Source organism: Astatotilapia calliptera, chromosome 5, assembly GCF_964374335.1.
Source record: "Astatotilapia calliptera chromosome 5, fAstCal68.1, whole genome shotgun sequence".
Taxonomy (NCBI): domain Eukaryota; kingdom Metazoa; phylum Chordata; class Actinopteri; order Cichliformes; family Cichlidae; genus Astatotilapia; species Astatotilapia calliptera.
In genome coordinates this window covers 12079415-12093783 of record NC_137426.1, presented here as the reverse complement: position 1 = coordinate 12093783, position 14369 = coordinate 12079415, and the positions used below count along the sequence as shown (strand labels likewise).

General features: G+C 40.6%; 1 protein-coding gene across 1 annotated transcript in view; it reads left to right on the top strand.

Moving 5' to 3' along the window:
* Nucleotides 1–13787, top strand: part of rspo4 (R-spondin 4) — a 32443-nt gene extending 18656 nt beyond the window's left edge. The window contains exon 5 of the mRNA XM_026167278.2: nucleotides 13423–13787. Within this exon, the coding sequence (XP_026023063.2) occupies nucleotides 13423–13559 (137 nt within the window). The 3' untranslated portion in view covers nucleotides 13560–13787. The remainder of the gene's footprint in view (nucleotides 1–13422) is intronic.
* Nucleotides 13788–14369: the final 582 nt, after the last annotated feature.

The window sequence follows — 14369 nt, the reverse complement described above, 5'->3', positions numbered from 1 at the left end:
TGTAGTCGTTTTCTGACAGTCTCCACTGCCTCCGTGGTGGGTATGCAAGTGAAGAGAGAGACTACATCAAAGGACACCATGGTTTCATCTGGATCCAGGGTAAGTTTCTGGACCTTGTCGGTGAAGTCGGTGGAGTTCTTGATGTGGTGTGGGGTGTTCCCCACGAGAGGTCCAAGGATGGTAGCAAGGTGTTTTGCAATGTTGTAAGTGGCTGAGTTTATGCTACTGACTATGGGTCTGAGTGGGACCCCTTCCTTGTGGATTTTAGGAAGTCCATAAATGCAGGGTATGGCATCCCCTGGATAAAGGCAGTGATATGTGAGGCGGTCAATGATTTTGTCCTTTTCAAAGTCTTGAAGGCAAGCTATAACTTTATTTTTTTTCTCCAAGCACGACATCCCAGTTTACTTCAGACCCAACAACACACTCAGACAAAAACTGGTTCACCCGAAAGACAAAACTCCAAAACACAGACTTAACAATGGATCATCGGGGCGTCCTTTTGTCCCACTTTGGGGGGAAACTCCCACTGGGTTTAAATCTGGGACTCTCCGCCATTTGACCTTAGAACTGAAGAAGCTTCTCGGATGAGAGGTGAAACGTCTTCAAGCAACTTAAAGAAGTCCAGATGCTTTTCTTTGCAAGCTCCTTTGACTACGATGACCTGGATGACTGAGAACCTTCACAGAATCTAGGTAAGGAAATTGATTATTCTTGCATGGTCAAAAGCTGTGGTTTTATAGAGCATGCTTTCAGAATTCTTGTGGAATTGCAGAAGGCAGTTACACTAAAGGCCTGCGGAGCATATGAAGGACATGTACATAGTGATGTGCATAGGTTTTAGATGCCAGGCAATCAGTAACTGCAAGAGATTCCAACCAAGTTTTTATCCAAATCAAGTATTAAAAACAGACCTTATATTATTATGTTAGTTTTTCCACTTACTTTTGAGCCCGTGAAACATCTTGATTGTCTGATTTCAAATCAGCTGTGGTAGTGTACAGAGGCAAAATTACAAAAAAGTGTTTTATTGTCCAAATATTCATGAACTTAAATGTATGTGACAAAAATGAGGCTGGATGATCCAAGTACTACATAGAGAAAATCATGTCAGTACTTCACAAACACCCAAGGCACTAAAAGTACACCTTGAGTTTTTACTTATCACTTAATTGTACACATTCCCCAGTCAAAGTGTGGATTATGTGTGGGTGCTTCAATTAACCAGGATTTAACCACCATTTAAGAAACCAAAAATAGTCGAGGTATTTTTGTGCATTTTTGCATCAACTTGTAAACTAAGCGACCGAAAATCAGCTGGTTGTAACCCTAACCTGCATGAGTGAGGGGGAAAAATCTAATCACAAGCTGAGTGATCTGTATTTCATCTGCATGTGGATAACTCAAACAATCTTTCCATAAGTTGGGTCTGCATGTATGTATTTGTGAAAGGGCTTTGTGGCTACAGACACATGCTTGCCATTAGCATGAAAACATTAAATTGTATTTATGGTGGTGATAATCTCCCCAAGTCAGACTGATTTACTCAGCTTGCATTTAAAAAAGGGAAAGCAGCAGCATAGCCCCTATTTAGGCCTTAATGTATTTCCTCTGCTGTAAAATTGAAAGTGGCTGCATAGCTAGTGTTTTATGATGCAGTGCAACGCAAATGTAAACTGGAAGGAAACTTCTATGGTTGAAGTCCAGCAGCATGCATCTGTCTTGCATCTGTATTACAACAGACAAAAACAACTGTGGTTGAACTTCCCTGTCAAAGGTCCATTTCTCATTATTTTTCCATCAGTGCCGCAGTACTTTACATAATTATAAAACCAAAGTGGAAATGAATGGATAAAAGTCATAATGCAAAACTGTAGTCCCACATGGCTTTTTGATTGGTCATTACTTTTTCCTTCTAAATTGTAAAAAATAAAGCAAACCTTGATTCACTCAAGGGATTCCTTTTAGTAAGAGAATACAACTGCAGCTGTACTTCAGTTTTTAATGTACTTAAAGCAACACAAATCAAGTACAGGCTTGGTACAGTCCCACAGACCACTCGTGGCTCTGCACGCTACAGCTACCTAGCCAACGACAAGTTCAAAACACAATGCAAAACACATTAAAACACAATATAATAAGATAATTCAGAGAACAGGGCTGGGATTAACTGGGATAAGCAAGTGTGTGTACTTTATCCGTATCCTACGGTACTAACAGTAAGAAACAGATTTGTGCTGACTTGATTTGTGAACACATGAGCAAGGACACTGGTGGGTTTTTTGGAGGACCACTGCCAGTTCTGGTTTTAGCTATAGATGATGATAATGTCACCAAAATTTGATGGATCACCAATGCATTTAACACAGACATTTCTCCAGAAGACTGCCAAAGTCCAAAAATCTGTTTCTGCAGTCCCTGCGGATCCCTGTGGCTTTCCGTCTCTGTAGCTAATTTACTCTTTCACGACAACTGCACAGGAGTGACTTTTCATATTAGCCACTTATTAAAAACTTATTAAGGCTTAGCTTCATGAGTTTTAGAGGTTTGACCCCCACATTCCTTATTCACTGCACATTTTGCTCCTGCAACCACAGAAATATGTAACATTTTACTGCACTGGAGTTCATCCTACCGTTTGCTGACCCCATCTATAACTCGTTTGCTCGCTTTCGGAATGAAACATTTTTTTCTACTCCATGATGTTGACAAGAGACATGTTCTGGACTGGGCCCACTGTCAATTAATAGAGACCATGTGTGACATTTATAAAGGGACTTTTGAGGCGACACGGGGATATTATCCAGATCATTTTATATCAGGATGTGAGCTCATTTACTGGTCTGGCACAACAAGAGAATTTGGCTAATTGTGATGCAAGTAAGACGTCAAAAAGACCACAAACGTCCTGTCAGCCGCTGTCAAATGAAAAACAAAATCATTATATGGCTAATCGTTAGTTTCAGTTTGGTATTATTACACCTCTCAGATTAGATAATTATATTTGTTAAAATGGAAAGTATGGCTTGTTTATGCGATGTTCTTTTAGCAGCCTCATCGTGAAATTTCACACATGCCGATCATGTTTCTTACTTTACACATGTTTTGAAGTAATGTGTGATTTTACCTTCAACCAAACACACTTGAGAATATACTTCTGTAGGCTTTTATAAGTATTCAATTGTCAGACTTTCAGTTTGTTTTTTCTCTCATTTTTTGAGGATAAAAGGAAAATTCTAGCTGTGATGCGTTGGATTGTATACCATCCTCACTCAGAGGGAGTTATTTTAGATTTCAATTTCAAACGCTGCTACTTTGGTCTGTACAGTACAGAACTCAGTGTGCCCTCTCATCCCATAACATATGGATCTGGGTAAAGTTGCAGTGTAACCCAACACAGACAGTGAGCTAAAGTGCTTTTTTCCAAGTACCACATGTATTAAGTTACTGCACATTGAACAGTGCAGAGGTAGCCTCGGGGCAGCTAAACCCTGGACAACAGGTACTTTTTAAGGAGTAAGTTTGCTCCACAGTGTCTCATTCTCTCACTTTCATTTCTTAGATGTCTTTAACCCCCGAACTCTTCCACGGCATGCATTTTTAATTTCTCTTTGATATATGGGCTGATTGGGGCCTGATAAATGTAAAAACAAAGAATTAGCAGATTTTTATTTTTTTTTTAACCTAATTTTAGTTTCTAAGAAAAATGAGAGCCACATATGAGGATATTCATTTAAAATTTCGATAGAACAGTTGCAGTATAATGTCCTCGTAAGTGGATATCAGGCCCTTGTAGAGCAAAATTGAGTATTTTGGTCTAAGTAACCCAAAATATGATGTCCACATATGTGGATGCCAGGTCCTAGGAGGTTAAAGCATTTTTAAAGGCAGAAAGTGAAGAAAGCAAGTAATGAAACTTTCACGCATTCTTTCAGACTGCCCTTCAGTCTGTGGGCAGAGATGAAAAAAGTGTGTTCTTAGGTGGTTTCCAAACATTTTCATGAGGTTTTGTGTTAGTGTGACTGATTCAATTTGGCAGGATTCAACCAATTTCAATGTACTTTTCTAACATCTTTATAAGATTATTGAGATTTGGACATCTAGTGAGCTGCACAGGTGGTCCTTGTATACAGTGAATGTATCAAAGATGCCCCAATGTTCCGCTTCAGTACTAATTTTGCAACTAGCAGGCATCTTTTGTCCTTAAGGATCTACAGCAGTTTCCTGCACGACATCCTCCGCGATGTGCCTGAAAGTTAAAGCTACCTACACACGCAATTGTTCTCACTGTACCTGATGTTCAACTTTTACTCAAGCTTTTTTTTTAGCTTTCGGTGTACTTTTGACAGTAGCTGTATTTCCCTATTTTTGCTATAGGGTAGGGGATTTGTATGTGGAAGCTGTGGATTAGGCAACAGAGTGTTTTTTTTTACTTTTCAGTATAGCTGTTTAAGATATGGTTTAAGAATCAGAATCAGAATCAGAAAGGGGTTTATTGCCAAATGTTGAGCAGGTTTACAACATTAGGAAATTGCTGCGGTGCTTCAGTGCAAACATAGTGTCATAAATAGCACTTAAATAGACATGAAAAAATAAAAGTAGGGATAAGAATTAAAAGTGCTACGTAGAAAGATATGTGCATGAGATATACATGAGATATATACATGAGAATAAGAATTAAAAGTGCTACGTTGAAAGATATATACATGAGTGCAGATGGTGATCAGTGCCAAACATGGAATGATGCAGTGAACACAGCGTAGGGTCATGTGTTAGTGGCGGGGACAGTCATATGGTTATTGTTCATGTGTCCAACAGCAGAGGGGAAGAAACTGTTCTTATGGCGAGAGGTTCTGGTGCGAATGGACCGGAGCCTCCTGCCTGAGGGGAGCAGGTCAAACAGACTGTGTCCAGGGTGAGAAGGGTCAGCTGAGATCCGAGCTGCACGCCGCAATGTCCTGGAGGTGTACAGGTCCTGCAAAGATGGGAGTCTGCAGCCAATCACCTTCTCAGCAGAGCGCACAACACGCTGCAGTCTCTGTTTGTCCCTGATAGTGGCTCCAGCGTACCACACGGTGATGGAGGAGGTGAGGATGGACTCGATGATTGCGGTGTAGAACTGCATCATCGTCCGTGTTGGCAGGTTGAATTTCTTCAGCTGCCTCAGGAAGTACATCCTCTGCTGGGCTTTCTTGATGACGGAGGTGATGGTGGGCTCCCACTTCAGGTCCTGGGTGATGGTGGTACCCAGGAAGCGGAATGAGTCCACAGAGGTGATGGGGGTGTCAGTCAGGATGATGGGGGGGAGTGGGGCTGTGTGCTTCCTGAAGTCCACAATAATCTCCACTGTCTTCTGGGCATTCAGCACCAGGTTGTTGTGGCTGCACCAAGACACCAGACGTTCAACCTCCCTCCTGTAGGCAGACTCATCCCCGTCCGAGATGAGTCCAATAACGGTGGTGTCATCTGCAAACTTGATTAGCTTGACAGACTGGTGGGTGGAGGTGCAGCAGTTGGTGTACAGGGAGAAGAGCAGAGGAGAAAGAACACAGCCCTGAGGGGAGCCGGTGCTGATGGTCCGGGAGTCCGAGACATTCTTTCCCAGCCTCACATGCTGCTTCCTGTCCGTCAGGAAGTCAGTGATCCACCGGCAGATGGGGTCAGGCACATTCATCTGGGAAAGCTTGTCTCGGAGATGGTCTGGAAGGATGGTGTTGAAGGCAGAGCTGAAGTCCACAAACAGGATCCTGGCGTAGGTTCCTGGGGAGTCCAGATGCTGCAGGATGAAGTGTAGGGCCATGTTGATGGCGTCGTCTACAGACCTGTTGGCTCTATATGCAAACTGCAGGGGGTCCAGGAGGGGGGCCGTGAGGGTCCTGAGATGGGAGAGAACTAGGCGCTCAAATGACTTCATGACCACAGATGTCAGAGCCACGGGTCTGTAGTCATTTAGTCCAGTGATCCTAGGTTTCTTGGGGACAGGGATTATGGTGGAGGACTTGAAGCAGGCAGGCACATGACATGCCTGCAGTGAGGAGTTGAAAATGCCAGAAAACACTGGGGCCAGCTCGTTTGCACAGTGTCTGAGGGTGGCAGGAGACACGCCGTCTGGGCCGGGAGCTTTCCGAGCATTCAGGTTCTTAAACTGCTTCCTCACATCTGCTTCATGAATATGAAGAGTTGTGGTGGGAGGAGGTGGTGTGAAATCCTCTTTTGTGTGGGGTGAGGAGGGGGGTGTTGTAGGTGAACAGTTTGAAGGTGGTGATGGCTCTATGGAGGGGGGAGAGGTGGGGGAATTAGTGTCCAAAGTGCCTCTATTGTTGGGGCCGTTGGAGGTGTGAAGGCTGCCTGATGGCTCGTCAAAACGGCAGTAGAAGTCGTTAAGGGTGTTGGCTAAGAGCAAGTCATCAGTGGAGTGGGGGGTTTTAGGCTTGTAGTTTGTGATATTCCTAAAACCTTTCCACACAGAGGCCGAGTCATTCTCTGAGATCTGCTGCTGCATCTTCTCAGAGTGCTGATGTTTAGCAATGTCCACTTCTTTAGTGAACCTGTACTTGGCCTCTCTGTAGCAGTCCCTGTCTCCACTTCTGAACGCCTTTCTCTTTTCCAGCCACAGCTTTTTGAGTTTAGGAGTAAACCAGGGTTTGTCATTGTTATAACTCACCCTGGTGCGTGATGGCACAATGCTGTCCTCACAGAAGTGGATATAGGAGGTGACAGTGTCCGTAAACTCGTCCAAGCTGTTAGAAGCAGCCTTCAATGTGTCCCAGTCTGTGGTCTCCAAACACGTGCGAAGCTCCTCCACAGCCTCGTTGCTCCACAGTTTTTTAGTCCTCACGACAGGTTTGGAGAGCTTCAGCCTCTGTCTGTACGCGGGGATTAGGTGGATCATGACGTGGTCAGAAAGTCCGAGTGAAGCGCGGGGTCATGGACCCCGAGATTGGTTCTGTGATTCATGATGGATGGATGGATGGATGTTCCTACTTGCACCACCCATTACCGTCTCATTTTGAGTTTATTCCTTTGTTTGCCGTGACTGCATTTGATTGGACCATGTTGACGTTCCACATACCACTTGTAGACTGAACTAACATTGGATAGTTATCCAACCCTCCATCTGGTGAGGAATTTAAAACTAAAGCATTCCTTTTCACAATCATACAAAGTCATGCAGTAATACTGTCACCACTGGAATCTTCCTAACAGAATGGACACTCACCAGTCTCAGTGAAGCTCCAGTCAAAAATGTTCCTCATAGATATTTTCGACCATAATTCAAGCATGGAAACGTCTATTTTTTAAGTAACTTGTGTCATTGCTCAGCTGTACCACTTGTACGTGTTAGTTGGTTTCACTATTCTGAGGATGTGTGCACACCCAAAAGGGCTGCATGCTGATTTGTCATCCATTATGCTGATGTATGTGCTTCTTTTTTCTTTCACAACATGTGGCTCTGATTATAACCGAGTTGTGCAAGGAGTCAGTATAGGCTCAAGAGCATAAAACCATAAAATTTGATCTTTTTTATCCTTGTTTAGTAAATGAGAGCCATTTGAGATATGGCCACATCTCACTGGGATATTATCTGGATTTAAATGGCCACTACACATTTTCTCTTACAGACCCGAAGTAAACAAAGTCATTGTGCCTCACTCACACATGAGTGTTCATACCAAAATGGGAGAATAGATTGTCATCACTTCACAAAACTAAAATTCTAAAATGAACTGACATGTTGTTCTTGTGTTCCACATTGATGGTAAACATCTTGTGAATAACATCGCTTCGTTTTAGTGGTTTGGCTAAAAAAGAATCTGAGCTCGGCGCTGCCACTTTCATCAAAATTAGGTTGTTTGATTAATGACCCAGGGCCCAACACGGGAAGTTTAGACCAACTACAGTCATTTCAAGGCTACACATTCCAATAAATAAATGACAAAACATTTTTTATCTAACCTTTTAAAAATCTGTAATTACAAAAAAAGAAGAAGAAGAATTAAGTATACTTTATTTTACACTAATGCAGGAAAACAATATCCATCAGTCTGTGTTCTGATGATATCATCACTAATAAATCCAATCTGGTATTTTTCATAGAAAAGTCTGTCAATTTGGGAAAACAATCAAGAAACTGTGCCCAAAAACTGTAGTGTAAAAATTCCCACATGAAGCGGAGACATTCAGAAGTTTTGGCTTGGTGTGTTCAGGTCAACAGTTTACTGGCGACACATGTAAGAGTTTGATGTCTGTTTTCATTGTTTAACATAAAAGTGGAGAAATTCTCCAAAAGAGTTTGTGATGTGGTCGCATTTTTTAATGTCATGGTTTTAGTGCAAAGATGGAATTCAGTAGAATAATCACCAGGGCAACATTTGTATTTCTGTGTCTGCACACTAACTGTGAATGTGAACGTTTATGTTTGCGTGTGTGTTTGTAGTCTTCCTGTGGTCAGATTGTTATGGGATGAGCAGGGGAGTTTTCCAGCACTATGCTTGATTCAGTTAAGATGGCTGGGAGATATTCCACTCTCATGACATACCAGCTTCCAACACATGTGGTTCGCTGTCTCCATTTTTTCTTTTGTGCGTGTGTGTGTGTGTGTGTGTGTGTGTGTGTGTGTGTGTGTGTGTGTGTGTGTGTGTGTGTGTGTGTGTGTGTGTGTGTGTGAGAGAGTGTGAGAGAGAGAGAGAAAAGAAACACCTAGAGCAGGAGAAAAAGGGTGAACGCTGTTGCATATAAAGATTTTTTTTTACTTGCAGGCAGAAACAGGTCTTCTCCAACTCACATATGTGGTCAAGGTGTGTGTGGCTGAGGGTTCTGCGCTTACAGGAATCGGGTTATGATGCACACATCACAGGTTGCAGCTGATTCTGTACTTTACATTGCAACAAACAAGATAGCTTAAAACTAAGCAACCACTAAAATAATAGATCAAAAGTTCTGAGATACTCACACAGAAAGCACTTTGACTCAGCTCTGCGTGCTAAAAGCCCGGGGGGAGAGAAAACGAAGTGCAATTTTTGTTTGTAATATTGGAAGAATAAATAATCCACAGTAATTACAGTCAAAGGTAAACACTTCACAGCAACAGAGATGATGTCCAAGCTCTGCAGAAGCAGAGGAATAGTAATGGAGTGGTGCATTATCTGGGTACTTTCATACATAGTCTGGATAAATGTGGCGAGTAGTGATTTTTCTCGCAGAGCTACAACCAAAAGGTCTTTCTTTAAGTGTGGAAGCACAGTGAGAAGATAAGAAGTGGGGTCCAGGAAAATGATAGTTATGATAGATAGTCCTGTTGTGTAATCATCTATGGCTATAAGTTTACTCAGTGTAGAGTTGATGCACACCCTTATCCATAACATAAAACTATCCCAGATCCAAAAAGTAAATATGTTTTTCAGACTTTACTATAGTGCTCATAGTTTGAGTTATTTTCTTCCATGAATTACATCATTTCCTTGTTACCCAGAAACGGATGTAGAGGCAGACTCAAAATCGCATCAGTGAGCTAACAATGTATAGTAAACATGAACAAATTGCTGTTGTACTGATAACAACGCCACACGGTTCAGCTAGTAGCACAAGGATTTCATCATTTGTGCCACCACGCTGAAAGCACTCTGCAGTTCGTTCATTCGTGACCTTGCAGCTGTAGCACTGGTAGCTGACGCCTTCCACCATCTGAAGCAACGACATGATGTAACCTCACAGCACTTCCTGATAGGCAGAGTGGAACGTGAAATTTGAAGTTATTATATCTTGACGTATTAACTTGAAATTTCGAGTTATGGGTGGAAAAAAATAAAAACGTTTCAGCAGCAGAAACAAGCTCGCATGCAAACTATTCCAAGTCAGCTGATTCAGTCAATGTAGCCGTTAACCTCCTATCTTACCAAGATTTATAGAATCTGTAGTTATTAAAAGAAAAGTAAGTCTGGATTGTGAACTTACACCATTATCACTCACACAAATTCAAATGTAACGCGTGCATGTTCATATGCACGTTTTAATAGTCACCACAGGGTTTCAGTTTTAAGAATTAGTGTGTATAATGTAGACACACAGATAGTACAGAGGCATTTTGGGACAACCTGCCCTTATTCTCAATCATCAACACAGCTTCCAAAATAAAACACTTTGTGACAGCACTAATGAAGGACAGATTAAAAAAATGAAGAGATGTCAGGGGGGGGAAAGGAGAGAAGAAGTGCATGGAGAGGGGAAAGAGGAATTGAGTTTTAAGAAGAATATAAGGAGAAGAGACAGTGTGGATTTAAAAAGTCCAATCTGTGAGGATACGCTCTTATTACTAATGAGGGGCAGATGACAGCAGTGGGGGGTGAAAGTATTGAACACAGTATTAAACGTTCTTTTCATCACTTTAGCTGTTGACGTGACAGAAATATAACTAAATATCAGTAAAAACAAAGTGTGAGCGTCAATATGTAACTAACCTACGAAGATGAATTGGTTTCACTGCCACTGCCTCAAAAACACCACACACACAGCTGACTTAGAGACCGCCAGTCTGAGATATCTGGATTGGTTTGTGGGAAGAAAGTAGAAACTCCAGGATTGCCCCAAAAATGCAAGGGATGTTCTGCTGAACAAGGCAGTTACAACACCACCGTGCCGCTGTGGAGCTGCGCAAAGGCAACCAGCAGTTTGAATTGATGGATGTGATTTTGTGTGCATGACACAGTGAAAGCACCATCTGTATTTTCTTCATCTGTGCAATGTGCGCGGCGCACGTCCAAATGTTTTGGATGGAATGAGATGGAGCGAAAACAAAAGGAACGACGGCCAAAAGAAAAGAAAGGAATTGTAATTCTATTTGAATTGTTTGTGTTTTTTCTGAGCATCAGTTTTCGAGTTCACTTTAGCCTTTTTCAACCCAGCGTGAAACCCAACTTACCAATGAAGTAATAAGAAGAGAAAAGAAAAACCTTTCAAATTTAAAAACAAGTCCTTACCAAGCCTTACGAAATACATTTATTAACCCACCAAAATACTTTTCTTTTGCATTAATTCTACTAAAAATCTATTCTTAATAATTGGAAATTCTACCAGCTATTTGACATGCCAGATTTATTAAGGAGCAAACAGCATTGCGTCAAAAACAGTTGCTTAGAAGTGAGTGACAAACAGCCCGTTTGTTTCACTGACTTTTAAGGAATACTTTTATTATAACATAAAATTATAAACAGGTTTGTATGTTATATGGCCGACACTCAGTTTTCATGTCACTGCTTAATTTTAGTTTTGCATCCTTGTAATGGCGTCTTTTCGTGGTCGGTCTGTCTTTATAAATGTTGAGCTCAAGAGGTTAAATAAAGTGAATGAATTAAAAATGTCTCTTTGATTCAGGGTTTATACTGAGTAGTGCAGAATAATTACATTGCACATAAAAAAAGAACGTTTTAACACTGTTATATGCAGTCCCATAGAAATCCAACTGAAGCCTTAATGCTTTTATTGCTTCTATTGTAGTCTTAGTTTCCTGTTCTTAGCTTGTGGCAGCCTGTATGTTCCTCCGTTTCAAGGCTCCACATGTTGTGTGTTCAGACACATTCTTCTACATAACTTGGTTTCAATAAGCGGTTTTTTGAGTTACTGTTGCCTTCTTATCAGCTTGAAGCAGTCTGGCCATTCTCCTCAACGAGGCAGACTGGATATCCTTTCAGATCGTTCTCTGTAAAGATGTTTGTGCGGGAAAATCCCAGCAGGTCAGCAACCCATCCGTCACCAAAAACAAGCCATGTTCTAAGTCACTTAAATCTATTTTCTTCCTCATTCTGATGATCAGTTCGAGCAGGTCTTCTTGACCATGTGGCTCATTAGAGATTGGCTAGTGAGCACATATTAATAGATATGAAATGGATTACTTGTTAAGTTAGAGATATATTTTTTATTTTTGGCAGGTGGGGCAGAAAGATTCTTTATAAACGCTGGTGTGACCACGAGAGTATGTTTCTTGGGGTTTGCTTCCTTTCTTCTTTTACTGCCTCTCTGCGTGCAGTTGTTTTTACTCTGATGTCCAACCAAACTCTAAATCAACATCAGTGCTATATATTACAGAAAATGATTCCACCTTTAAGCTTATGCCAGAGATACTGAAGCTCCCCTCTCCTTTCCTGAACATTAAAACCACATTTTCTATCTAAGCTAAACTTTACCTTAACAGCATGAGACAGCTATATGAGATCTATGGTTACGTTTTAAACTAATATGTCATGATGTATTTTGAAATACCAAAACATTTGTTCATTGTGTTCAGACCCACTGAAGTTTCATTTAAAGTCCTCGGGTCTTTAAAATAAATGACATTACATATGATGCATGTGTGTCCACAGCAGATAATGCATCAGATCAGTGCTGAAGAGCATTAAAAGCTTTCTCCTGTCTCTGTAAACATACGGCCCATTATCAAAGCAGCTAAACATCACTGAGAACATTTTACTGAAACCTGCCTGATGTGGACCGTCAGCCAACAGAACCTCAGAGCATCAGGTCACAGAATACAGTAATTGTCCAAGACCAGAACATTTTACACACACATTAAGTAAATTATTAACAAAGCTGGAAGGGTTAGCCAGTGGAGACCAACTGGGAAGATGAATCAAGCTGTTTAGGTTTAAGACAGCCTGATGGGTTTCTAAGGTAGAAGACAAACTACTGTCTGATGAGTCACACTGCAACATAAAAGTGTTCTTTTTTACTGTAGTGATTTCCAAACCGATTGTGTTTAAGGACACCTCAAAAAGCCTTTTTTAAATTTTCACTTTAAACCAAACACAATGGATGGAAAGATGGAAAACAGTTCTGAAACATTTAGGAGTGCAAAAAGTTATTAGATGTAAAAGCTTTTAGGTTCTGCTCTTTTTCCAATCACCAAGCTCAGATTTCTTCAAGTTTTATTTCTTCTATTGCAGTATTATTTAGACACTTTTCACTAAAACAATGCTGACGTTTAGTAAGTGTCTTATAATGGAATTATTAACCTTTCGATTCAGGAGTTGCAAAAACTGTTATTGGTTACTTTAGTGTGTTTTAAGATAAAAACATGATGACAACATTTTCATCTAAATAAGGCATCAAAATTAGCTTGATATAGATTTAAAAGTATTCTCTTCACCTTCAACACAGACTATGACTGAATAACTGGATTTATTTATAAATGTCTAAATTATGATGAACAGGAGAAAAAAAATCCTTCCATTTACTTTAGCTGTCTAGTGTGTTATTCACTAAATATACTCATAAATATGTATATACACATGCATATATGTTATTAAATAAAGTTTTTCTTTTAATTATGATAAAAAAATATGCATGTAGACAACTGATCTGAAATGCAGATGTGCCATGTGTGATATTTAATGTTTCATGTTGACTTGTTTTATATTTTTTATCTGTCAGAAAGAAGACAGAATAAAAAAGGAGGACTTGGAAAGAAGAAGGAACGAAAACGGCTACGACTGCACACCAGCGACAGCGTTGGCAACTCAAGAAACAGAACAACCACAGGGGAGCAAAGACATCATGGAGATCCCTGAGGGGGAGACAGACACGATGTAACATGGAACATATATGAAAATATGTCATAAATCCGTATCGTTTCCAAGCGGTCAGAAGCATACTGTAAATCGAGACTGAACTAAAAGTTCCTAAGAGGTCGTGCTTTTCACTAGTGTATTAAAACTGTCTAAAGTAGCAGCTTGGTGCGAGGAAAACTCTCCCTTCACCAGGTAAAGCAACCATTAACCTGCCTCCTTGGACTGAAATCCTCCCAAAAAAAAAAAAAATTGCTAATTTCAAGCTTCCCATGCAGGAGCAACATATGAACCATCTCTCAATCAGATTTTCAAATAATTATCTTTTAGTGATTTTATAGCCACAGATTGTTTCACAGCTACATTTTCTCTGGTCATTTCATCAGTTTAGCAGAAATTTCAAGTTACAGTTATATAATTAATATTGAGTGCAGATTTAATTTTAGAGGTTGAAGTAAAATACCATAGGAATTACAGATGACCTATTTTATGTAGGTTTAAGTTTCATGTACAGTTTTGACTTTTCTTCAGTATTTATTAATAAATTAAGGGGCTTAAAAATAAATCACACCCTACCCCAAACAACCCCCCAACCCCCCCAACATAACTCAGAAGCTTAAAGTCCTGGTCGTGCATAGAAAGGAGCAGTGGCTGGTGAGCAAAGGATTATTAAATAGTAAAGACAAACAGCATCCAGCTAAGTAAAGAACAGGAGGTGGGCATATCATCATCCAAGCACAAAGAGAAGATTACATGAGAGAAATAACCAGAAACTACCCATCAGCCCCAAGAAGAGACAGACGACAAAAGCCA